A 26,744-nucleotide genomic window follows, 5' to 3' on the forward strand; every position below is an offset into this window, starting at 1 on the left:
ATATCTCTAAAAAATATTGCACATGTTGGTGGGATTAAGTTTATTAACTCATAGTTTGACTTTTTTTGAATCGTAATTAAAAACATAACTTGAACCTAATAATTACCCACTTAATTATTAATTATCAACTAATGGTACTTTAACCACGTTTATAATATTGAATTTCTGCTTCTGATCTCGATTATAAAGAGGGGGAAAAAGCACGCTTATGGAAGATGACATTGACCTGTATCAAACCACGTGGATTTTCTTATTAACATTTTAAATTACATGACGCAGAAAAAAAAAAAAAAATCAACACCCCCCGAATAAAGCAAGCGAACCAATTTAGTTTTTTTGTCTGTTGGTTCAGATTTGACGAAACCGACCCGCCCCTTTCTATTTCTCTTCGTCTCCCAATTTTTCTAGGGAATTTTGTTGCATCCACGGCAATTCTTCGGGTGTTTCTTTAGTTGTTGCGATCTGTGTACCGATCTAGTTGGGCCGAATGAGAACAAAGTCTGGGGGAAATTACTGCGAGTTTTGACAGAAAAGAGAAGATTCTAGAGAGAGAGAGAGATAGAGAGAGAGAGAGGGAGGAAGATATGGTGGAATGAGGTTAAAGAAGAGAGATGGCGAGGGGAGAATGGGGATATGGAGGGGGGAGAGGGAGCGGTTGTTCGTACAAGAGGACCACTCTTATTGTTTGCTCCGTCAACATTATCATTGCTCTTTACGTTCTTCGTTCTCTTTATGCTTCTCTTTATATCTATTCTAGTAGCAACAACGGTATGTATCTCTTTCATCTTTTCGATATATGTATATATATAGGAAATTGCTTGGACGCTAGCTTAATAATGGGGCCATTTAGACTATCACTTAATTTTTCTATTCCTTTTATAGTTGTAAACTACACCCCGGATCAGATTAGGAAAATGGAGGAATCTATACGGGTTCGAAGAGCGAAAGAACCTGCGGAGCTTGTTAAATTGGTAAATAATATACCCGTGTCTTTGTATTTATTTTTCTCCTCTCTTTTCTTTAGTAAAAATTTGAGGCTGCTTATGATTGTATCTGGGTATCTCAATGATCTTGTTATTTGACGTGCGACTTCTTTAGTTGTGTCACTCGATTTAGTTTATTGAATCACTTGTTGCAATGGCTTAAAGGTGAAGAAACTGAGGCATGAGCTTTCCAGCGAGGAGCCAGTAATTGAGATATCACGGGTTGTGAAACAGAGACTAACTGATGAGTTACTGGAGCGCTTAAGGAGTTTAGATGATAGCGTGAATGCTACTCAGCGGCGAGGTGGGTGCACCTTTAACCTCAATTTAAGTATCTTATCTTTATCATACAAAAACTTAAAAATAGTATTAAATGCTCTTTCAATGGTTAGCAAAGCAGTAAAGGCTGGAAGGGTAAGTCAAATGAAGAGATTACTGCAAATGAACTAGATGGTAGTGAAACATGTTCTAATTGACACATTTTCAGTCCTATACTCATGATTTTTAGTTCGATTTTACTGTTGTCTTCTGGAATTACTCCATAATTATTTTTGGGAATATTTAGGCATTATTTGATGCATCAAGATTGCATGTAGCACCCGATCCATAAGCTTCCAGTGATCATTTCTCATTCTTCTAGGTTCATTGTTGAATGAAGTGTGTTTTTGCTTTCTTTAGGAAGAGTGGATGTGTTATTCATTAACATCATGATGCTCGTAAGTTGTTACTGGTGAATCAAACAAATGCTCTAACTTCTTCTCTTCCTCTTTGTCATAGAACTAATTTTTTTATGTTTCACCAACCCAGATAAATTTTGTCAGTTTTGTCAAGTTACTATATTCAAGTTCTATCCTGATTTAGTGCAGTGATACTGTTGCTATTTTAACTTTTTGGAAACTGTCTGAATCACTAGAACCTACATATCTTTAGATGAAAACTGCTGGAATTAGTATAAGAAAGCTTGGGCCTTGTTATGACATCTTCCATCTTACCACATTGTATTTCTTTTATGGCCCAATAGCCGATAAAGGAAAAGAAGAAAGCAGAACAAGGAAAAATGTGGGAGTTCAAGAGTGGGCCCCATGCAGGAGAGTGAACTCCTTAAACAGTTTTACTTAATATTTTATTTGGGAAAAGAGGATATTCAGTGGATGAGTGTGGAAGTAAGTAAGAAATAGGGTCACGAAAGATCCTTAAAATTAGGAATTTGGTATTTATTGCATTTAGCATTATTAGGAGCAGACTAGGAGGCCCTCTGTTAAAAGAAAGGCTCATGATCTGATCATCAATAAATATGTAAAAAATTCACTTGAATAAAAGGAATAAGGAATGATTAATTGAAAACAGTTTGTAAAGTACCTTAACTCTAGAGATCTGTGATCTCTTTCCGGTAAAACCTGAACCATAAATTCCACATATTTGAACCCATAACCTGATCCTAAAGTTGGGATTGAAACAACGGAGTAGGAGGCTATGAGTGTATTTTGAAACTTGGGACCATAATAGGTTGGTGTCAGAGTAGGAGGCTATTGGTGATCTAAAGTTCTTTTATTTTGATAGAAACAAATTCTTATTAAGAAAGAAAGGAAGAAAAAACATACCAAAAAAGGAGGACAAGAAATCCTCAAGAAAAGAAAAAATATAAAAAAAACAAACAAAAATGAAGGTTAGATAATTCTTCTACATATCAGTTTTTCTTTAAAGCAGATAAAGATAAATCCTTAAAGTGATCTTATGCCTTATAATAAAGGGAAGCTAAGAAAGGCAACTTTTCCCAAAGGATCATTATTGGTGAAGAGTAGTCCCTCAGTTTTCTTGCAACAAATAACCTAGCAAAGAAGGCATTGCACCAAAGAAGCCTAATCTCTTTCTTCAAATTTGGAACAAAGAAAAGACATTAAGACAGCCCTATTTTTTTGGTGAAGCCCAAGAAATGCCAAAAGTGTCAAACAAATGACACTAAATTCTCTAGGCCATATCACAATGCAAAAATAGATGATTGTGAATCTTCGCATCACAAATCCCTGAGTACAATTCACAATTTGGTCAACAAGCTGGGAGCATATAATTAGTATTTAGCTTGCCGAAAACTGCAGACTAAACTAAAACTTCAATCTTAGAGAGAGTGGAAATCTTCCAAAAAATTTTATTTTAAAGTGTCATTACAGGAGGCAGGACGGTAAACTGAAGAAAAAGTATAATATGATTTGCATGACTAGAGGCTTTGAGGTTTCCGAAAACCAGGTTCTATGATCAGGGTTATAAGAACAGAATCAAGTAGGTGAAGCAAAACCTTCATCTCATTAACCTCCCAGTCATTAAAGTTTCTAAAAGATCTGTTCCAACAGATGGAATCATTAAAGGACTACTCAAGAAAAGAAATGTTGACATGGTGACTTGGTGGTATACTTTACAGACGAGGGAAATGGGATGCTAAAGGAATGTTATCATGTCAAGGATCCTCTCAAAAGGGTAAGTGAGAACCTTCACCACCCTCAATTTGAGCAAGGGTAAGAATGAATCAGAAAGGCTGGGGATCTTATATGTCCTCAAAATAATGGCTTCAGAACGCTGTCCATCATGATGCAAACCAAAAATGCTGTTAATTACCCTGCACTACAAAGACTTAGGTTCAAAAGGAAACTTGAGAAGCTATTTGGCCAAAAGAGACAGATTTTTACAATAAGGGATACTACTGCCAGGGCCCCATCAAACTTTGACAAGCAAGTGTTTGGCTTACCTTATTTGTAGAAGCTTACAAAGTATGTAACTTGTAAAGTTTCCAATAGTATATAAGTTCATATGCTTTTTTTAATAATAAACTGTTGAGTTATTTGACTAACATGTATTATAGTCGATAACATGCAAGAAAGGCTGAAGATGAACCCACAAAGAGTACCTGTAAATATTTAAACAGATAGCATAAATCAAAATTAAGAAAATATTTAATTAATAACAGGGTGTAAAGTGCCTTAAATCTTGAGCTAGGTAGGTTCTCCATGGCAATCCCTAAACCCCAAATTCTACATATTTCAATCATAATTGACCTTAACTTGGGACTATACAATTTGATCTACATGAAGAAGTAATTCAGAACAGGACATCACAATGGAATAGATGTAATAGTAAGAAATGGTTATCAAAATAAGATGTATTTATTATCTTCTATCTTTTATTAGGACTGCATATCTGATCTAGGATATATTAATTAAGTTAGAGTTTAAGAATTATTTTTGAAAATTTATCTAATTTCCTCTTTTTAGATAAAAAAGAAGTATTATTAGAGATAGAAATGAAGAAATTGCATTAGTGGAGGATGTCTTAGCGAACACTGCTGGCTACTGCTGGCTAATCTCTCTCTCTCTCTCTCTCTCTCAAACAACTGCTGCCTAATCTCTCAGCAAGGCGGCTGAAAAGATGTCGCTATGAAGCCCGTGAACCTTGGCCCAAAGAGATGGAAAAAGTACCATCCTATTTAACAGAACTGAAAGAGCAAGACACCGTACTTCAAAAGCCTTGCATTCCTCTCCAACCACATCAACCCACAACCCTGCAAAGGAAATCTAGGAATTAACCATCTCAGTAAAAGCCAGATATGGTTATGAAAGGACCATCTTTGGTTAAATATGCTTTTAGCTGTTATTTTTAATGAAGTTCTGGCTGGTGGTTGAAATGTTTGGCAATCATCAATTGGAAAGAGGTTTTTCTTTTTCCCTTTCATTTGAGATTCATGAATCCTGATTAATAGACTGTAAGTAGGATGATGGTCAATAGAACAAACTCCGGGGCTTGGTTGTGATGGAAAATCAGAATAACCAAAAGATTGGCTTAGAAATATGTTAGGAGGTCACAAATTGAAGCCTATGTGAAAGATTGGATGATAATGGGAACTAACAACAGGTAGTCAGTATAGTGTTCTGTACATCAGGTGATTAAGTTAGGTACAGACAGCAAGTGCCTGAATTGGAATAGAAACTGTGTTTTTTATCGTGTTTTACTTTAGGGAAGTAGCGGAAGAAAACCCAAGGAAAATGTAAGGTTTTTCTTTTAATGCCTCTCCTCTTCAAAGATGGATTTATAGGTAGTTGAAGAAGGTTTAAGTAAATTCACAACTGGCTGATATTTAATTATGTCGAACAGTTGTATATTGCTATTTGTTTCTTGAGTTAAGTTACCTTCTGGCATATATACAGTCAAAAGTATATTTTTATTTATTAAAGTTTATTCCTCATGCAACACAATATTATTATCTTATTTGATATAGGGTCATTTGGAAAGAAAGAAAACAATAGAATTTTTGAAGGGAAAGAAAATAATTTTGTTAATATCAAGGATAGATGGTTTCACTATTATGGTTCTATTGTTCTAGGACATAACCTTGATAACTTGGTTGATCTTGGTTCCGTTGTTGATATGCTTATTGACTTGTAAATCTTTTGTAAATGGGTAGCGCCAACACACCAATACATTTCTATACTTTTATTTAAAAAAATATATCTTATTTGATTTTCTATGCTGGTTGTGAATTCTTTTGTTCATTTTATTTAATATTAGTTGATCCAGATCTGAAGTAGCATTGATAGAAATGTTTTCTTTTGAGCAAGAATTTGATCTACTGTCAACCATAAATATTCCTCCTCTTACACTTCTTTATGTAAGGTTATAAACTGTTCTGTCTAAATACAACATGAGCCTCTAACGGTCTAGTTCTGGCAAATATGCAATTCTAGTGCACAAGCCATGACCTTATGGCTGTTGGCTTCTAGTTGGCACAAAAACTTAAAAACTAGCCCTGCAGAGAGTACCTTGGAGTGTTAACATTCAGATCTCTAGAAACAGTTACTATCCATTGTATGGCAGGGAATATTAAGTATCTGTGTGGAGAAGGGCTTAACTCTTTCATAGTCTGGATAATCTACTCTTTTGGCATGTAATCAGCTGTTGCAAATCTGTTGGTTCAGATTTGGATGTATATGTTTGGCTCTATCTTGCTGATCGTCTTGTTTGAATTCTTTCTTGGTAACAGAAGCAGTTGAAAACTGGCGAAGGGAAAAATTGAAAGAAGCCAAAGAGTCGGCTCTCGGAAGAGAGGGAATGAATTTAACTACTTTACAGGAGGAAGCTGGTAGTTGCCACTTAGACTGTCTAGCATTCGCATTTTTTACTGAATAGTTGATTTTAGAAACCTCGAGGCATTTTAATGTCACTGTTTAATAGTATTTTTGTGCTAATCAGTGTGAATGACCATTTTCTAGGAATGCTTGTCAGAGCCTTGGAGTCTGATTGGGCTGTGTTATCAGAAGATATTGGCTTTTGGATGCCTTCTGATATGAATAACCGAGAACATGATGATAAACCTGAGGATGAAGAAGAGCCTGGTATTTAATCAACTTTCCTTTACTTTCTCTTCCCCCTTTTCCTCTGTTCAGTGAACTGTAGTAACTTTGCCATGTTTAGACTTTACAACTGAACTCATTATCCTGTGCCTTTTCCCAGTTACTTCTTCTCTAGTGGTTAGAAAGGGCCATGAGTTTGTCTAATGTTTTAATGAGGTGTTCTTTTTCTTGTATAGAGGAAGTCTTAGCTGGCAGGCCCCTTCCACCTGAATGCCATGCCGAACTTCATACGGATTATGATGGTGCTGCTGTCAGATGGGGCCTTACTCACCATAAAGAAAGTGCTGCTGACTGTTGCCAGGCATGCTTAGATCAGGCAAAACGTGCTAAACCTGGTGAAATGAACTGCAACATATGGGTTTATTGCCCTTCTGAAACTGGCTGCTATTCTCCTGATATTTATCAACACAGATTTGGGGAATGCTGGTTGAAACATGTAAGCATTGGCTATCTATTCTTAAATCGTTCTCTCATATCTAGCAAAGAGTATTTTGTATATTGACTTCCACTCATCATTTGGACTTGGTGACTGGTGTAATATAATATTCTTGGTTTTGATGGTGAAAACTACAGGCGGAAAATCCCAGGCTGAACTTCAAGGATAGATATTCTGAGTCTTATAGAAACTCCCACCCAACATCTCCGGTGATTGTTCCATGGGTGTCTGGTGTTGTGACCAATTGAATGGGATTCTCAGTGAAATAGGCAATTGATTCGAACAACATTTTGACATATTATTGCATTAAAACTTCTTCAAGACATTCAAGAAGATGGATATACGAAGGAGTTTATGGCACTCTTTTACCTCCCACGAATTTTGAAGTTTGTTTATTCTGTTTTCCATGTGGTGATCATTGGACAGGGGATGGTGTGACAAGTGTCAATCTCCTGTAGCCTGTTAATGGGTCAGCTGTTCTTTACATGAGGAAGCCTCTGGTTAAGGACGGAGAGAACCTTTCTTCTACGTTTAGATGGTAAAAGCATATTTTTTTTTTGGTTCTTCTGTGGGTTGTTTGAAAATGAGAAACCCGGATATGTTGTAACTCAATCACGTAGAAATGTGAATTTCTGAGCATTATTATCTGACTGGGTAATACGTGTGTGTGTGTGTGTGTGTATATATATATATATCTCTCGTTAATATGAGTTGTTAGCTCTTTATCTTGTTTGAATACAGTGGATAGAACAATATTTAAAATATTCATGTTCATATACAATTTTCTAAAATATTTTAATTTTCAACTTGTTTCCTTTATGAAAGACAGTAAATCTGTGTTTTAGATCCTTACGATTTGAGTCCATTCGCAACTCCGGATTAAAAAGATCCAATTTTAATTCAAACTTTGGAATATCAATTCATCCAACTCTCTGCATGTATGTATATATATATGTGAAATTTTTTGTATTGCTTTCTAAAATGAATAATTTTAAAAATTTATTGCTGACATATTATTAAATGTCTTTTTATATTTTTTAATCAAATAATAATTATTTAGATATTCTTCTTATAAATATGTAATGCTTAAATCATATATTTAAACAATTATTATATTAACGAAGGTTCGGTCTTTTTAATATTTTAGTAGGCTTTTTGTTAATTTCTCAAGTTAATCCCATGCACAGCATGGGTTAACTACATCACATCTTTTTACTTATAACTTTATTTAAATTTAAAAATAAAAGTAAAAAAAAATATTATCATTTTGCAAATATTATTATTTTTAACTATCTTATATTTTTATGGGTCAAGATATATAAATTTAAAAAGTAGAAGTTAAAAAACATTTTCCACATACTTTGAAAAAGAAGTTTCTGAAAAATATTTACTAGTTTTTTATTTTAATTACCTAAAAATTATGTTTATTTTTAAATAAATAAGAATTTCATGAAACTTGTTTGGTAATTAAAAATTAAAAAACCTGTTTCTAGAAAGAAATTATTAAAACATCCAAAGAATTGAAACTGTTTCAGGGAGTCAAAACAAAATCAAGCTTCTTACAAAATTGAAGTCATGAGTCATGCTTTTCTTAGCAGAGAGCAATACAACGAAGCATCAGACCACCATAAAAAGTAATGAGCTCAATCAACCACAATTTATCATTAACATTTGGAACGAAAAAAAAGAAAAAGAAAAAGGAAAGCAATTCACAGGTGATCATTAATGGTAATCTTAACGTCCGCATTGATGAATAGCCGAATATGAAGAGAACAAGAACCACAAGGGAGAACCAGTGATACTGGTAAAGCATCTGCTGTAGCTAAACATATCTCCCCGTCATCTCTCAATAATTTATATCCCAACTTACCCAACTCTAAAGAATCAGTACTGAAGTAATCGCCACATCGGCATTGGTAATAAAATTCTAACAATTCTCTACCATCCTCAATCATCATATCCTCTAAACTTACGTCTTCCGCAGTTATTGCATGCTGTCTTAGCGCTTGCAGCTCACTGTCATATAGTGCTCGAGACCTAGAGTTGCTGAGAACTTCCCAAGCCTTCTGTACTTTCAGAAATTTATCATCTGACTTGCGGTCAGCACGAGATTCCTCGGAATTCTTCTCTAATTTATCAGGATGAGAACTCAGGACAGCAGATCGATAACTTGCACGAATGTCTTCATAGCTTGCATCCTCTTTCACAGATAGAATATCGTAAAGGGTTTCCTGTATTGAGTTTCTACCAAGAAGCATTCTCGGACAATTGACTGCAGATAAATTTACTAGGTATAAATGTAAATCCAGAATAAAGAAGTGTGGCAAAAAGAAACATAAACTAATCACCCGGACAATGAAAAAGAAGTTTAGTCACTTAGGCTTTCTGAATGGATTAGGAATCATTTTTATTTCAAATCTGGTGTTTGTTGAATATCATAGTTGAATGGTATTATTACTTTATTTCCAGTTTCTACTCCTAATTAAAGTAGCATAAAGTTGGAGCCTATTTCTTTCATATTGAATAATACGCTATATCTACGGAAGGTGCGATGCAATCAAATCTTAACTATAATGCTTAACCAACAATACTTGTGATTCTGAGTTACTCAATTCTCTCTACAGAAATTTCAAATTGGTACCAAAGTCAAAATTCCTTCCTTCTATTACCAAATTCCGACTACAGAAATCCTGGTTATCCAACTCCAAGCAAATCTTGACCTCTTCTTCAAAACATAGAATCTCAAAAATTGAGATCCAACAATGAAACACATCAGCTTTCCTAAAAATCCAGCCACTAGGTAACATACCCTGCCAATCTTTTCCACCTCTAATTTCAACATCAAAGTTTGAAATCAAACCTCGATCTTATCTTTTTCTTTTTTTTCCAGGAAAAACTCATCAGCAACAAATAAAAATTATGGTGTTTGCAAAAAAGAGGGAATTATAATATCCAGTTGATGCAGCAAACAGTTAAGACAATGATGAATCAACTGAAGGACCGTATTTTGAACAACAACAACAACATGCGCAGGCAATAAATCAAGCACAACCATATCCAAAGCCGAAACCGTGCTCCACAAAATGGTATTTATTTCTAGAACGTTGCAACAAGTTTTTACTATATTGAACCCCATATCACTTTTTTCTTATTTGCCCTAAAAGATTTGTGATGGAGTTTGAACCATAGATATAAAGCTCACATAGAACATGTTTTGCCACTGAAGCTGCACAGCTTGGGAAATCTACCATCAGTATTTTGGGGCTCCAGTTGCACACAGAATACAAATTTCACATTATGCAATTTCAAAGAAAAAGTGATAAATATGGAAGTTAGCAAAAGAAACTAAAGAGCCAAAAAATCCATCAGTGAAGAATTCTACCATTACCAAGAACCCAAAGCCAAAAAACCGACAGATGATGGACAGGGTTGACTTAAAAGGATTTTGTGATAATGGCAATCAATTTAACTTGCTATAAAATTCTCAGTTTTGTGAGATGACAACACTCAAGAACGCCCTTATAAAACCCTTCTCAGAGAACCAGAACAACATTGTTAGACCATGTAAAACAGAAGTTGAGAAGTATTCAAATTCCAACAAAGACATTTGACGCACTAAACAGGTCTCTATCATTTCATATGGATGGTTGTCAAATCTCAATAGACAGGCCACTAGAAATGTAGGACTTGAAACCGGGTTTAAAATGCCTTTGGAAGAAAGTATGACCAGATTTTGAAGAACAAGATGAAGGCTGACAGACTCAAGAAACAGTTTAAATAACAAAAATATATTTAAACAGCCCCTTTAAACCCCCTTAGGATAATCATAATCCAGGTTTAGGAAACAATAGGTTGAAAACCCTAAATAGACGTGAAACTCCCCAAAAGAAATTGATATCTGCTTTTCGTTTTTAGGAAATAGTAAAGTGGTGAAACAAAATAGATTTAGTGCCTCCAAACAGATTTGGAAAGCCTTGAGATGGAAAAACTGAACATGTCATTTAAGCAAAGAAAAACAAAGCCAATACTGATTTGAAAGCCAAAGAGCATATAAATGTACATGAAGTAGATTACATGCAAAGAGCTCTAAGAGTGCAACAAGGAATTGAAAAGAAAACAAAAACGATGTCCAAAAATAACCAAAAGCATGGGACTCAAACGAGTAAATAGACTTGAAGTTCTAAAACGGCGGCCCAAAACATCAATAGAAACCAGATGAAAAAAATGTGCAGGATGAGTTTCTATTCCAACTCAAGACAGTGAAGTAGGTAACCAAACATCCCTTTTAATTCATCATTTCAACAAATGCTTTGATCAGATTATTAAGTTAAAATTCATCTTTCTTTCCACTTAAAACGGACATACTTCAGATAACAACCTCAATCAGATTACACCATAACTATTCCTTACATTCATCACACAGAAATGGATAACAAGACAATATTATGTTCAATCCCCTAAATTTAATTTAAATTACATTCTTTCGTTTAATTCAATCCACAGTTACAATCTAATATAAGATTTTCGAAGTCTTACCAAAGGGACCCAGATTGGAAATCCCTAGGTTGCTCAAATTTGGTGACCCTCTCGGCCCTCCTTTTCAGTTTTCTTCGTCCTTTTACTCGCCTTTCCTTTGCTCCGTCCACAACCCTCTCTCTGTCTTTCTGTTATGCAGCCTCTCCGTGTCTCCTCACTCTATTCTCACCTTCCTTTTCTGGTTTCCTTCTTCAAAATCCCCTTTTTCCTCCTCTTTCGCTGAATCCCAAACTCCTCTTTTCCATCAATTTCAGAAGCTAGGCTCGGCTTTGGAGTCTTCCCAACGGATTCCTCCCAAGGCCACTGCAAGGATTGTCGCCTGTACGTTGCACGTGACCCGAGCACGCGCACCTGTCTCCCTCGTCGTCTTCTCCGACTTCAAAACGTGTCCTTCTCCTTTATGCGCACCCCTATTTGTCTCTCTTTCCTCTGTGCTTCTGCAACACCACGGCAATTCTGCCTCTTGTCTTCTTCCTCAGAGTAGAAAATTCCAACATAGAAACCCAATAACCTCGCCCCCTGGGAAGACCAGAAGAAGGAATAACCTCCTTGATCTGGACGAGGTTATTTTCTCTTGGGCTGGGCTTGCAATTTGGGCCTGATAAATTTAAATTCTGAACCCATTGGATTCAGCGTAATCTAGGCAATAATTGGGTTTTGAATTGGGATGGAATGGGTTTTAGGTTTGGGTACAAGAGATTTATAGAAATACAAGAAATTTAAATTACAATATAATTTTCATTCATATTTTAACTTCGTTGGAATTATATTTTTGTTCCTATAATTTTGTGATAAAAATTTGAGATGCTTTAATAAAATTCGAAGGTAAGAAATACAAATATTCCAAAATCGCCTAATAATTTATTTATTTGGAAGTATTATTAGACCTGTAATATTTTCATAATTTTATATTTTTAAATTAATTTAAAATATTATCAGAACCATGAAAAATAATAATATCCTTTTTTTGGAAAAAAAAATGGGTTCCCTCATTGCTGGTTGGGGGGCAAGGCAGTGAATTGCCAATGGGTTCAGGGGAAGAAAACCGGAAATGGAGCGTGTTTGACGGGGTGAAGACCATCCCCTCAACGCCTGAATCTCTAATGGCAGAAATCAACACGGCCATTTCTAATCTCGAGTATGCTCGTGCTACTGCCTTCCTCGACTCTGCATCATCATCAAGGAACAAGGGTTCTGATACCGCTGCGACCCATCAATACGACACTCGAATGGCCGATGAGGCTTACAAGGCCGGCTGTGCCGCCTTGGCTGCCGGCAGGTTCGAAGAGGCTCTTCGATCGCTGAATCTTTCGCTGGCTAAATGTCCCCCTGATCGCACCTCTGCTGTTTCCAAGCTTCAGTCTCTCATCTCTCATGCATCGCTGCAGCTTCGGAGATCCTCCAAAAACAACCTCATTTAGATTGGTACTAATTTTTTAATTTGATTAAAGATGCTGTTAAGAATAATGTTTTCTTTTTTCAATTTCATCTTTTCAATAAATGAAATGCTAAAAAAAAAAAATAAGTTCAATGGTTACTCCTTCCAATGTAGTGAAGTTGTATGGGTTGCAGTTCTTCTGAGTATTTGGTAAAAGAGTCAGTTATAGAAATAATATAGTGGTGTAAATCTTTGTTCCTACAGTGGGTCTTGCTGCCTTTAATTTGAGTTGTATAAATTTTGTTTATTACTAGATTCCTTTTTTGGACCAATCATTTAACAATTCTGGATTGAATGATCATGTTGCTCCTCTCATTTCAGTGTGTTGTTTGGGCATCCAAACCAGATGGAATGTTATACTTTTGTTTTTGGTTTTTGCAAGAGGTTTGGGCATGAAATTTAGTTTGTGTAATTTTGGCAGGTCAGGGTGTTTGTTTTGTTTTGAAAGGGGACGGAGTATTGGTCTCCTGTAAGCCACTAGGCGTCCAGCCAATCAGCAAGCACTGCTATTTTTCTACACGCAAGAAGTCAATACCTTTTCATCCTCTGTTGGTAAATCATCCAAAAGGAGCAAATGGGTAACTGCCTGCAAGCACCCAGGGCCAGCAACACATGCCACTTTCTTCCATTCTTAAACTCGATCCAATCCTGCAGGGTGTAGTTTCGTAGAAAAAGAAAATAGTCAAGCTTGTAATAGACTAGGACATCCCACATTGTATTGCTGTTTGGAGCAATCTCAGACTGGACAGTGCTCCATTCAGTGAGCAACTAGACATGAGAGAGATGCCTTCATTGACTTTCAGCAGTAGTCGGTAAACATATCTTAGCTAGCAGCCACATGAACTGCATCACACATCTGAGGAGCCTTGCATTTTCAGGTTGTACTCTGCTCATGCTTCCCCTATATATTGGACCAGATAGGCAGACGCCATTTAGCTATATGCTGGCCTAACCAATTTATTCCGCTCATATCAACACATGCTATCCTGCATCCCTTCAATCTCTAAACAACATAGAGGTGAAAATGAAAGAACTGTTTCCTGGACTTTGTCCATCTCCATGAACTATCATTATTGTTGACATAATAATCTGGAATCAATGGTAATTTGCAGCTAAAGTTTATGCCTGTAGGAAGTTGTATCCGTGTCTTTCCTTTTCCTTATCTTCAGAAATCAACAAGCCTCAGAAACTCTTGTGATTGTTGGACCTAAACAAACTCATCGTGATTGGGGTTGCTTGCTTGCATAATGCTGTCAATATTTTGTGATTCTTTGCCTCGACAACCTACCATCTTTCTCCACCCCAAAAAATTTCCTTTTGAAGAGAGCAAATTCATGGAACAAGTATTTTCCTATCTCCATTTAAGCATCCTAGTGCCAGAGTCGTCGGCAAAAGTGGCAGGTTTTCTTTTTTTCGTTGTTGTTTTGGTCTGGACTGTGTTAGGTTCAAAGCCAATATAAAAATTTGAAGAGATGAATTGAATTCCTGATGACTGTCCGAAGCTAAACATATGTGCTAATTTTGAGCCTAGTTCCAAATCTCTAATGCTTACTAATTCACAGTTAAACTAGGCTGGCACCATTTCTATACTAGCTAATAATAATTCTTGCTGCTTATACTCTGTTGATTGAACCTGCTATTTGGTATTCTGTTGTAACTTTTAGTGATTCGTTAGTGGGTGTTTTGACAAGATAGTAACTGTAGGAAGGCTTGATACTGCTGTTTATATTGATGGGGATAAACACGGGATAGGAAAACTACCATGCTTTTTGTTTAAATTTGTCCATATTTCCATTTGTACCATGAACTATGAGGTAGTATATCTATTTTAAAAAAGTTCATACTTAGATAACTAGGGCTAAATGCATGTTTAAGGCTTCAATCCTTGCATAGATGAGTGATAGAGGGCCCAACATTTTTATTTTGTTGAATTAGCCTTAAACATGAAGGTAAAATTAGTATTTTCCGTGCAACATGTAAAAAAATAATAATAAAATGTGCAAGTCTAAATTAGTAGTTAATCCTTGAATTAAATATATTTGTGGGTTTGTGTTTTGTGGAACCCTTCATGATAAGGATATGTTATCAGTTTTGTGATTTTGAAGATTTGGTTTAAAGTAGGACGGAAAGAAGTTTATTATCAAGGGAAATTTAATTGGAAGATGGGGTTATAATGGTGGGCAAAGTAACTCCAGTAGATGAGTTACATTCCTTTATACAATTATTGCTAGTTGACCACATTTTTAGGACCACACCAACATTCTCTGGTGGAGAAGGTAAAAAAATAAAAAAGGTACTTACACTATAAGGGGAGGAGAAGAGAGAATATGATGAACTTAATTGATGTGAATAGTAGGCTGCTTTTTGTGTCAAATTGTTTTGTTGATTGAGGTAAGTAGATATACAATTGAATTTACATTAGAGAAAGACTGGATCCATGTATTGTTTCTTAATTCCGGTAAATTAATATTATCTGGGTTCTGTTGATTTATAAAATAGCAGTCATAATTTGGTATCAAGTCCTAAATCACCTTATCTTTTGCCCAAAGTAATGCTTTTATGCACGCATTTTCTGCTTATAAAGCTCACATCCTGAAAGTACCCAAGTGGAATTTACGGGCCACAAAATCTAAAGTGGAATTTGTTGAACTGTCTGTGTGTCATTATAGACTTTAACCCAAAGGACAGAAAGCTATTGTTTTCAATAAGCTGCAAGGCCTCTTTCAGTTTGAATATTGCAATATAAGATTATTTATGAACTAAGCAGTGTTGCAAATTCCAGGTCCCAGTTAGCGAGTTTCCAAGATGAGTGTGTTTTACCATGAGGAGCCACCACAGCAAGCTAAGAGATGCAAAAGCTTGAGCACGGCACTCAAGGATGTCTTTTCTCATTGCCAAATTTTCAACGGGAAAGTCTCGAATCCAGGTGCAAAGGAGGAGTATGCAGCAAGCGACTTTGACGATGAGCAGGAAGTTGTTAGCAGTCACAAAATTCCTTTGTAAGTACTAGTTTCATGTGTTGGGCGTTGTTAACGTTTTGATGATGTCTTCTGTAGGTGGTTGTTTCGGCCATTCGAATTGGAGCAATGGAGAAACTGAGGCGTAAACCGAGCCTCCTGAGAGACGGCTTTTCGTGGGTACTCTCTTCATCATCGGGGGAACTCTACATTTATCCAAATTCAAAAGAAGTTAAGCAGATGGAAGAGTGGGAAACTGAGGAATTCTTGTCAGTTGATAGTTGCTTTTCTCGCTGTTCCAGTTGCCTGAGCAGAGAAACATTTGTGTCGGTGAAGACAAATTTTCCTGTGTGTGTGAGCTCCGATAGAGATCTAAGGAAGAGAATGTCTATAATTCAAGAATTGTGTCATTGTGAAGGTTGGCCTTTTGGTCTCTGCCGGAAGGCTCTGTTGCTTCCTCCTCTGCCTAAATCTCCATCGGAGTCTTGGTTATGGCGTAAGCCCCCTGCAACTGCTAAGATGTCTTTTATTTACTACAATTCCTTCAAATAAGTTTTCTTAACATGTAATGTAAATAAAATTTTAATTTTGATTAACTTCTTACTACTGATTATAATTTTTTAATATATAATTTGCATATGACAAAATTGGAATCTAATCTTCTAACGTGGAACAAAAATGAGATGATTGATTTCAATTTATCATTTTGTATGGTATGCTAATTTGAAATTCTATTTTCAATATTTTTTACTTAGTTATAATTTATAACTGAGATTTATCTCTATATGTACTTAGTATAACTGTATAGGTTTAAATCTAATATAAATAATTAATTTATTAATTTCTACTGGTTTAGGTTTTTGCCAAAATTAATTGTAACTTATTATTTAATAATGTTAACAATATATATATTTAATAAAAGTTATTTACCAAGTGGAAATATTATTTTATAAATTATTCCTTTTCTGCAGAAAATAAATTATTGTTGCCACTATTTTGTTAATTTATAATTGTAAAAGTTAAAATCATTTTGTAAAAAAAAAAAAAAAATTATGATATTATTAGTTGTGTTATTAATTTATAAGTAGTATTTAATTATTAAAATATATAAATATTTAATGAAAAGCTTATAAAAATACAAGTATTCATTTGTTGAAAATGGTTCAATTGAAGTTAATTTCTATCTAATTTCACTTGAAAATTTTGCAACAAACTAAAAAAAAATAAAATTGGAATGAAATAGAATTGGAGTGCAAGAATCCATGGATGAGATCAATTATGTAACATCAATTTCTTATTGTCCAAGAAATGAGTCACAAGTTTGAACGTGTGAATATTTTATGCATGATCATATATATAATATATAGATATATTATCTTTCTTCAAAATTAAATTTCCTCCTCCAATAGTTGACCACAAACTTTTTTACAATGCTCTTATAGGAAAATAAAATTTATTTTTAAAGAATAAACTATAAAAATTAAATTTTGTACCCTACATATTTTAATAAGAAATGGTATTTTATTATTGTTTACGTGGTTGTTTATTAATAAAAAACGTTAAAATAATAATTTAATCTTTATTACTATTTATTTTTTTTTTTCAGATTAGTCAACATCTCAATTGTTGGTCAAATTAACTATTATACTTCTTAAAAAACTTTAGTTTATTCTCTTTTTGTTAATAGAAGTTAGCATTATTAACTTATGTATCATATTTTAATGTAGATTAATATTAAATGTTACATATTAAATTTATTAATATGTGACACGTTATTATTAATTTAAGTGTTACTTAAATATCACATAATATTAAAATAATTTAGATATGAACCAGTTAAGATTGATACATAAATAAAACTCTAAAACGATCTAAGATATTTAAAAAAATTCAAATCCCTAATAAGCTAAATACTTAAATCCAAAGCCTTCTTTCTTTTCCTTCTTCTTATTCAACATCCATATTTTTTATTTTTCAATTAATTTACATCTTTCATTAATAAATATATATATATATATATTTTTGATATAATGAGTAGTAATTCTAGTTATTTGCTATTCAAGAATTCTTGTTTAAGTAACTCATACCATCCGCAAGTAGCTTTTTATATAAAATTTAAATTCTTTTATATTTCAGTAATAATATATAAAATTAAGGTCTAAATTATGAGTGAAACAGTTAATTCTACGATTTTATCATGTAATTAATTTTATTTAGACTGATTAATTTATTTATTTTTAATTAATAAATCAATCTGAACTGATTTATATTTAATTTTTTTAACATTAAATTAGATTCTGTACGTCATCTAATATAACATCTAATTTCTATTTAGACAAATAAAAAAGTATCAACTATCAATAAATTTAGTATCCGGTGGTGCTTAGACTGAAATTGGTGTTAGAGAGTAATTTGAGCAAATTACAAAAGTAGATGAACTAAATAATTATCTTTAGCCATTAATGGAAAGTATTTCACTCCAATAAACAAAAAATCACTTCCTTAACATGAGGAGGCTGGCAGCAAAGTTACTAGGAAGGCGATGATTTAAGGGTTTGGTTGGTGGCTAAAAAAAAATTCCACAGTATAAGACCGATCTTCAACCTGCATATTATATAAAGAAATAAAGGAAGCAAATTTCGTCGGTCATCTTCTTTTGTCATAGTCAATTAAAGAAAGGAAAAGCCAAGGTTGTCGTCTGTGTCAGAAGTTAATCACTTCATCTCCGTCTTTCAAATGGGTTCAACTGAAAAGGAGGTATCCATGGAGGTGTTTCCTTACCTAAGGGTACTCAAAGATGGAAATATCGAGAGAATCGCAGGAACCGAAACCGTTCCTGCAGGTCTCGATTCACAAACCTCTGTTTTATCAAAAGACGTGGTCATCGTCCCAGAAACCGGAGTTTCCGCCCGGCTTTACCTCCCTCCCTCCGCCATAACCAACCAAAAGCTTCCTCTCGTTGTATATTTCCATGGTGGGGCATTTTGTATCGCAACAACATCTGAACCCAAGTACCATGCCTCTCTCAACAATCTAGTAGCCGAGGCAAACGTGGTTGTCGTCTCCGTCAATTATAGATTAGCACCAGAGCATCCTCTGCCGGCGGCGTATGACGACTCATGGGCTGCACTTCAGTGGGTGGCTTCCCACAACAAGGGACATACTGGTCCGGACGACTGGCTCAATAACTACGTCGATTTCGATCGAGTGTTTTTGGCGGGTGACAGTGCCGGCGCAAACATCGCACACTACATGGGTTTTCGAGCGAAAGAGTGGAAAGCCGGTGAAGGGTTAAAATTCGCGGGGATGGGGATGATCCACCCTTATTTCTGGGGAACAGAGCCGATTGGTATGGAGATAAAAGACAGATTTAGAAAAGAAATGGTAGATGGGTGGTGGAAATTTGTTTGCCCGTCTGAAAAGGGATGTGATGATCCGTTGATTAACCCGTTTGTGGATGGAGCTCCGAGTTTGAAAGGATTGGAGTGTGAGGAGGTGTTGGTGATCGTTGCAGGGGAAGATATATTGAGGGAGAGAGGAAGAGTTTACTACGAGGAGTTGAAGAAGAGCGGATGGGAAGGGAGAGCAGAGATGGTAGAGACGGGTGGGAAAGATCACGTGTTTCATATTTTTGATCCCAACTGCGATGAAGCCAAGGCCTTAATCAAACGTCTGGCTTTATTCGTTAATCAAATTAAGCATGTCTGAAAATGGATTCATGTATCTTGTTTGGCAAAATGCTTTATGTACTATACATGTGTGTCTGTGTTTTCTTACTCCTTTTGTTTCTTCAAAGTATGTGAAAGAGCACCTAAATATATTTGAACTAAAATTATATGCATGTGTGTAGAGATAGAAAAGTTTATAATGTAGAGACTTTTCGAAATCATCAATATATCTATAATTTTCAGAATTTTTATATTTGCCCGTATGATAATAACTCCAACCTAGAAAAATGAATGAAATATTTCTATAACTATATATATATATATTAAGATATAATTTATATTATCTTATAATTAATGTATGTGTACAATCTAATTAATGAATCTGTACATTTATTTTTAAAAATAATTGAAAAAAATAAAACAAATATAATTAAATATTTCATATGTTCTATAAACAATTTTCATGTAAATGTAATTTACACAATTTAAATAACTTTTACAACACCAACACATGTATTACAAGTCAAACATCTAGAATTCATATTAAGCTCGAGGTTCTCCAAGATATGAAAATCGCCGAAGTCAATACCTGAATCAAAGCCAAAAAAGAAAAAAAAAGGTGGCGAAAAATAAAATTACAGGAGTAGATCAGATATTCGTATGCATATACGTATTTATATTATATGCAACAATGACATAACATGACAAAACTACCATGAATTTTTAACTCAATGGATGGGCACATGCACTGTGAGTTATAATCAAATACTGTCCTGTCATGCAGAAGGTGAGACTCGTTTCAACCCTTCAACCTGTAGAGAGTAAGACTTGTACAGAAAATATTACTTGAAAAATTAATTAAATAATTAAAAATAATTATCTCAATTACAAGATTGTGAGTGCTATATACTGAAAATATAAGAAGGAAACAAAAATTGCAGTAATTTTAGAATTAAATCTGCACATAAATGTTCCTGTTTTTATGACATTCATTTTAATCCAAACAAAGCGTTGTCTACATTCAGGGGAAACCAAAAAGAAGAAGTTGAGATGCCCATCCATCCGTTACTGGTTTACATAAAATTCCAACATAGAAAATAAGCTACAACAAATGGTCCTTTATGATGCAATTGAGAGAAAACAAACTCATATTAATGTAGAAAATGAATTTAGTACTGTCCTAGTTGAGAAGTACGACAATAAGTCCTCTAAAAAACCACAGTATCGAGCATAGTTCCCAAAGTCTGGATTATGTTGGATGACATCAAGTTAGAGACATGCTCTTCAAGGTGCTTCTTGGCATCTTGTCTCCCAACATTGGCAATTACCAACTTTTCTGGTGGCAATTCATCTTCCTCCTGCACTGCCTTGTTGTATTTGACGGCCAAGTTTAGCATCTCCTGCAGGTGGCAAAGACAAAAATGAACAATGGAGATGTCAACCTTGCGGAGGACCATGTTTTGTGCATGGTTTCCATAATTAATAATTTTGATACATTAGGTCTGTCGGTAAAACCTCCCAGACTACTGAGTAATGTTGTTACATACATGAAGCCACAAGAAATATCCTACAACTGCACCACATCAAGTGGCAAGCCAGACAACCGTTATACAAGGTGAAGGCATGTAGCCTCTGTGTTTATTCACTAAGATTATTAGATACAATCAAATAACTGCAACTTATTGTGGATATAAGCAAGGTGTGAATACCCTGGGCCATCACAGTCAAATCCAATTACTTACCACAGAGACCTCTCTATTCATAGGTATCTCATGCATTTGATATTGAAAGCCATTTCTTTTATCACGCTCTAAAATGAGCCCCACTTGGTTTATTTGACTCATATCTCATTCTACCAAAATGAAGAAAGACGTCCACTTTAGGTTACCATCAAGTTAAAAAAATAAAACTTAAAGCTACCTGAACAGTCTGTTCATTTGTTTTCGAATGGGTGTCAAACCGACGTAGTGTCAATCCATCAGTCCATTTCTTCTTATGAAGGTTAAGCAGCATCTTTTCTTCAAGTTCATTCTTCCTGTAATTAATGGCTATTGAGTAATAATGCCTGTTCAATCCATGGATCAAGGCCTGAAAACCAAGTTAACAGTATCAGATAAACCATAAATTAACAGGAGATAAGCTAATAAGAAACCAGCGGAGGGAACATTCATTTAGCACTCACTTGAATTGATGGCTTATTAAGATGCCCAAGGTTTGATGTTGTCTGTCTTGGTTCTTGGCCAAGCATCATAGTTTGTGGGTTTATTAAACGGAATGCATCAATCACCACTTTTCCTTTAACACTCTGAATAGGATCTACCACAACTGCTACTGCTCGCTGATTCAAAGCTTCAAAACTCTGCAAGACAACATTAGATGTAAGCAAGAAGCAGTTTCAAAATATGAGAATTTTTATTTCTATCTTTCTCCTAAGAGAGACATACTCAAACAATGGTTAATCATCACGAGTCTTTATCACTAAGACGGATAACAGTCAGCTAGAATGAGCAATTAGGATTAACATTCCGAAATACACAATAATGAGTTTCCACCATATTTTCTTTGACAAAACTCGTATACTAAAAGCAATATAGGAAATAGCAAAACGTAAACTTCTAAAAGATTCAAAAAGGATCTAGCAGGAAGTTCCAGAAAGCCTAAACAAGTGTGAGAATTGACGATAATGGAATAAAACTAAGCAACAAGCCTCAAAAACAGAAGGTAGGGATGAATGGAGTAGATTCAATATGATTTACTTGCTATTTCTACCCCACCTACTGAATGGAATAATCTCCAGCTTTAGCCTCTCTAAGAGAATAATGACCATGCATTCTGTCAAAACACACTATTACAAGCATCGTTCAGCTTCTGCATAGTTTTATGCGTAACCACAGCTCATTAATCCTAATATTGTACTTGTAGAACATAGGGACAACATATGCTAGACCACAAAAATAATCACGTGTCCCACACGAGCCTTATATCCCTCGAATTGGCTCCAATCATCAAGCCGCTGAACAGAACCCTAGACACATATCAGATGTTGCCAACAGTTTTTGCGTTTATGCTCTCTGGCTTTGTCTTTCCAGAAACTGACTATTGCAGTGAGTCTACTCTCAGAGGTAGGACCAACATTACCTTGGGTGTTGTATCTTTACCAATTGTTAAAAAAAAATTCCCAGCCCATATCAGCATCCACAATCAATTACAAGATGTAATTGTTAATGTGCAAGAATGCACTAACAATAATTTAAAAACTCCATGAACATCTCGATTCTCCTTTATTACAAAGGTAAGATCAGATAGAAATACTAAATGCTTGCATATTATTTTTTTTTACTAGACAAAAATCATATTCCAAAATCTAGCTACATAAACACCCTAATGCGTATCTAAACAATTATGCATCCATGATGTTCATCTGCAAAGAGTACTAAGGCACCAGCTGATGTACTGTTTAATAATGGAGAACCATGGAAATTAATACAACCTGCTGAGTATTTATGTCAACACCAGAGAGCCAACAGCCAAATCCAGGATGAGAATGGTACCATCCTACCACCATTTCTGGTCTGCAAATCCATTTAACAGAATTGTTAATAGAAGTTAAAATGCACCAGGCAATGCGGATAACAACTTGGCATAACCGAAGTGTTTGCTAATGTAGAAAACCTGCAACGAAAACAAGTTTATGCTGATCCTGAAAGCACTGGACATCTAAAAATTCCACCACCCTCGATACAGCGGTCAACTTTTAAGGACATTGTGAAAGTCAAAACAAAAATATTGGTTACCTGAAAGCAAAAATCTTCTCTATGCACTAAAGGTGTCTATTGAAAGTTCAATCCAGTGTTTCAAATTGGTTAGAAACATAAACACATTACCATCTCGATTAATATCTTACCAGATTTATGGAGAAGAATTGGTGCAAGATAAGAAGTTTGGGTAGGTAGAAATCTAGATATTGCGAGGGTGAAGAGTTTATGCTTAAACTTTCTTCCAAATCAAGATTAGTTAAGACTTAAAGATAAGAGGTAGATGTCAAGTAAAGACCAAGAGTCCATTAAACAACACTCTCTTTCTTGGAACATATAATATATGATCATATTCTTTTCAAAGCAGAAATATATTAACCTTGTTCTTGGAGAAGTTGTAACATATTTTTTCAAGCTTGATGTGTGAGAAATTTATGTCGCTTTTAATCAAAGTTAGAAGTAATCTTGCCTAGCTATAAGAAGTACTTGAATCCTAGATACCTTTACGTACCAAAAGAACAGAAACAAATAGAGCAAGGATGTATTACTAGACTATTAATTACAACACAAATAGTGATCCTAAAGACAGGTCAAATCAAACTTTGAACCAAAACTATGCACCAAGTCTACTCCATTCGAACCTAATTTAGTAGCTAGTTTATCTTGTACCTGTACCACAATCCAGACATATCGCACTTCAAGTAAATATGAGATATATAACAGCCTATACCACCAGAAGTCCAAATAAAATGGAAAAATATACATAGTTCCCAATGTTGAGCCTTATCTTTTACCATTGAAAAAAGGCCAAACTCAGTTTCAAATCAAACTTACTGTATTTTCCACAAAAAAAAATCAAACTCTCACCATACTATGAACCCCAACACCCCAATCAGCAGAGCAACAACCAACGTCCATTAGATAACAATTTTGCAAATGACAAGACAAATAGAGGATGGAATTCTATAGGGTAAAATCAGTGGAAAATATCATGAAGGAACTATCCACCTTAGCCATAAAAAAATTGACGCACTGAATGTCCATAAGCTAAACCAATTTTACATAAATCAAAGTAATAGATTACCTCCCGGTCTGTTTGAGCATATCAAGCATATTAGTCTGGAAAACATGGTCAACAGCTTCAACGCTAACACCAGTTCCACTTTGTGGCATAGCAAAAACATCAACAACACGAACTGTGTACTCGTCCACAAACTCTCCAAGCATCAAGCCCATAACTTCCATTGGCACCCCAGCCCTTCCTATAGAAAAGAATCAAGAAAGGGAAGAAAAAATAAGCAATAGACAGAGGAAAGTATCACACAAATCCCACAAACTTAAGCATATAGAAAGAACATTCTGAAAGAACTACATTAATCTCAACTAAAAACAACAAGAGTTGGAAAAAAAACAGCAGACTTTGCAATTAATAAGCATAAAAAGTAAAAAATTAGCACTTTGAAACCAATAATAAGGTCCAATCATTAAGAAACAAATAGGAACTGCTTGGGAAATCTTGTTTAGACTTTTCATTGCCAAAAATATGGATGAAATATAGATGAGTTCGACATCCTCAGAACTCAGAGATTTTGAAGATAATATCGTACTTCGGACAAATGGAAACATAATAAGGTAGCCAATTAAAACTCCAATTAATAGTAAAAACGAAAGGAACAAAAGGTCCAAACTCCTGCATAACGTCTATTGCTTATACTAAACCAGAGCATATATGACAAACTGAAAGTGAAGTAACCAAACATCATTTATCTTCTAAAGAGCACTTTTTGATATCAGACGGGTCCGAATCCAGAAAAGGACTCTCTGATTTCAGCAATCCAAACGCGGAAGAGACCGAAGAGCAAAACTTAGTTAGGTAGAGGAAAAATAAAACCCTAAAAACCGAAATCTAGAAACAGGGGTGCGAGTAAAAACAGAAAGAGAGATGGAAAGAATCAATACCGTGCTTGAGCATTTTGAGAAGTGCAAGAGAGGAAATGTAGACCTGCTCCGAAGAATCTAGGGTAGGGGAGTCCGGTGGTGGATGGCCCAAGGCACCTCCAGCTCCGGCGAACATCCTCTGCAACCTCTCCATACCTGACATTCTAGCCCCTCGGCTTTCCTTTTTCGTTTATTTTCTTTTCTTGTTCTTTTTTCTATCTTCTCGCTAGCGGATCCTGATTTTTACGGGGTGTTTTCTTTGTCAGCACGATAACTTCTCCAAATTTAAACTGCGATTTTAAATAAGCCCTGCTTTAGACAATATTTGCAATTTTGTCCTTGTATTTTCGAGAATTTATAAAATTCCCCACAACCAATACCACAAGTGAAAACCAGGCCCAGGGAAAGCCCAGTCCGGTCCAACAGGAAGCAAAAACAATTAAAAACACTTTTTGTTGCAGATTCTGCAGTGTTAAAATTACAATTAAATAAAAATTTAAAATTATTTTTATCGTTAAAATTTGATTTTAGTAAGTATAAATATATCTTTTAAAAAATATACTTTTTGCTTTTTTTTTTCTCCCCCAAATATTGTTTTTAATAGAAGGAATTAGGCTTTTAATTAATTTAATTTTGATGTTTCAAATTAAGGCTTCTAATTAATTTATCTCATTGTTCAGACTCATCATAGTTGTATTGAGGTTATTTAATAGAAGGAATTTCAAATGTCCCTCTTGTAATCGAAAATGATTCCTTGAGAACTTCAATTTTTTGAAGTTCTAAAATCTTAAAAAGTAAATACATTCTCAACCACAATAATGTTATGAAATTTGCAAATTTTTTTTTTAAAATATTACTTTGAGAAACATTTGAAAATAATTAGATAAAAAATATAATATATATTTATTTGAATGATATACAAATATTTCAACTTCGTATTCATGTGGAGAGGTTAGAGGTGGACGATACTCTTTACACTCTAAGAACGAAATTTATTTTAAGATCTGTAATTTATTTTAAAATTAGGATGATCGCAACTCTATATCACGATATCTTTTAATTTTGAAAGAACCATAATGCGATATGGTATCAATAAAAACCCTGTTTAAAGGGTTCTTTAATCAATATGAGAATCATTTCAAGCAGTAACTTGAAATGTATTTTTTGGTGTTACCAAATTTGACCAAAAATTATTAGGAGGACCTACGAGTTGCTATCTTTAATTTCAATTTTCTCTCACAAACACAAATTGGTTGGCTAAGATCTTGACACGAATGAAAAACTTTCATCGAAATCTTTTCGGCGATATATAATTTGCCACATGAATTTACCAACATAATGTAATTGCTGTAGAAAAACGAAGTAAATCTTATGAAAAAAGAATCATCCAACTTTCAAAACATATATGTCAAACACAAGAAAATTAGTTAATACCAATATAAATTTCAATTTTCCACGGTTAAATTCATTCTTCATCCTTTCCTTTCCGTTCGTCAAGAGTTTTCTGTAAAATTTGTGTAAGAAAATAAATTTATAGTTAAGAATTTGATATTATGTTAATTAATTAAATAATGATTGAAAAAATTATAATATTTTAATTAATTTATTTATATATTATTAAAATTTTTTATTTTTTT

The 26,744-nt window shown here is 34.5% G+C and overlaps 5 protein-coding genes across 5 annotated transcripts; 3 read left to right on the top strand and 2 right to left on the bottom strand.

Moving 5' to 3' along the window:
* Positions 1–470: 470 nt before the first annotated feature.
* LOC110825791 (dimethylallyl, adenosine tRNA methylthiotransferase) lies at positions 471–7,462 on the top strand. The gene is made up of 7 exons (XM_088206746.1): positions 471–768; positions 883–971; positions 1,149–1,287; positions 6,010–6,108; positions 6,239–6,361; positions 6,556–6,815; positions 6,953–7,462. Exons 1-7 carry the CDS (start codon positions 612–614, stop codon positions 7,061–7,063), a joined length of 978 nt encoding a protein of 325 aa, XP_088062872.1. The 5' UTR covers positions 471–611; the 3' UTR covers positions 7,064–7,462.
* A 1,048-nt stretch (positions 7,463–8,510) lies between these two features.
* On the bottom strand, positions 8,511–11,492 carry LOC110825798 (DNAJ heat shock N-terminal domain-containing protein). The gene is made up of 2 exons (XM_088206753.1): positions 11,352–11,492; positions 8,511–9,087 (listed from the first exon to the last, which is right to left on the bottom strand). Exon 2 carries the CDS (start codon positions 9,071–9,073, stop codon positions 8,525–8,527), a length of 549 nt encoding a protein of 182 aa, XP_088062879.1. The 5' UTR covers positions 9,074–9,087; positions 11,352–11,492; the 3' UTR covers positions 8,511–8,524.
* An 818-nt stretch (positions 11,493–12,310) lies between these two features.
* LOC110825795 (uncharacterized) lies at positions 12,311–16,342 on the top strand. Its single transcript, XM_088206757.1, has 4 exons — positions 12,311–12,776; positions 13,211–14,190; positions 15,572–15,762; positions 15,846–16,342. Exons 3-4 carry the CDS (start codon positions 15,595–15,597, stop codon positions 16,296–16,298), a joined length of 621 nt encoding a protein of 206 aa, XP_088062883.1. The 5' UTR covers positions 12,311–12,776; positions 13,211–14,190; positions 15,572–15,594; the 3' UTR covers positions 16,299–16,342.
* Positions 16,343–18,293: 1,951 nt separating this feature from the next.
* Positions 18,294–19,587, top strand: LOC110825792 (alpha/beta-Hydrolases superfamily protein). The gene has a single exon (XM_022056288.2). It carries the CDS (start codon positions 18,483–18,485, stop codon positions 19,452–19,454), a length of 972 nt encoding a protein of 323 aa, XP_021911980.2. The 5' UTR covers positions 18,294–18,482; the 3' UTR covers positions 19,455–19,587.
* Positions 19,588–20,373: 786 nt separating this feature from the next.
* On the bottom strand, positions 20,374–25,378 carry LOC110825793 (Mov34/MPN/PAD-1 family protein). Its single transcript, XM_022056289.2, has 6 exons — positions 25,129–25,378; positions 24,254–24,431; positions 22,905–22,986; positions 21,597–21,773; positions 21,335–21,502; positions 20,374–20,814 (listed from the first exon to the last, which is right to left on the bottom strand). Exons 1-6 carry the CDS (start codon positions 25,268–25,270, stop codon positions 20,623–20,625), a joined length of 939 nt encoding a protein of 312 aa, XP_021911981.1. The 5' UTR covers positions 25,271–25,378; the 3' UTR covers positions 20,374–20,622.
* Positions 25,379–26,744: the final 1,366 nt, after the last annotated feature.

The sequence above is a fragment of the Carica papaya genome, chromosome 1, assembly GCF_054855325.1.
Source record: "Carica papaya isolate Zhongbai chromosome 1, ASM5485532v1, whole genome shotgun sequence".
Classification (NCBI taxonomy): Eukaryota; Viridiplantae; Streptophyta; class Magnoliopsida; order Brassicales; family Caricaceae; genus Carica; species Carica papaya.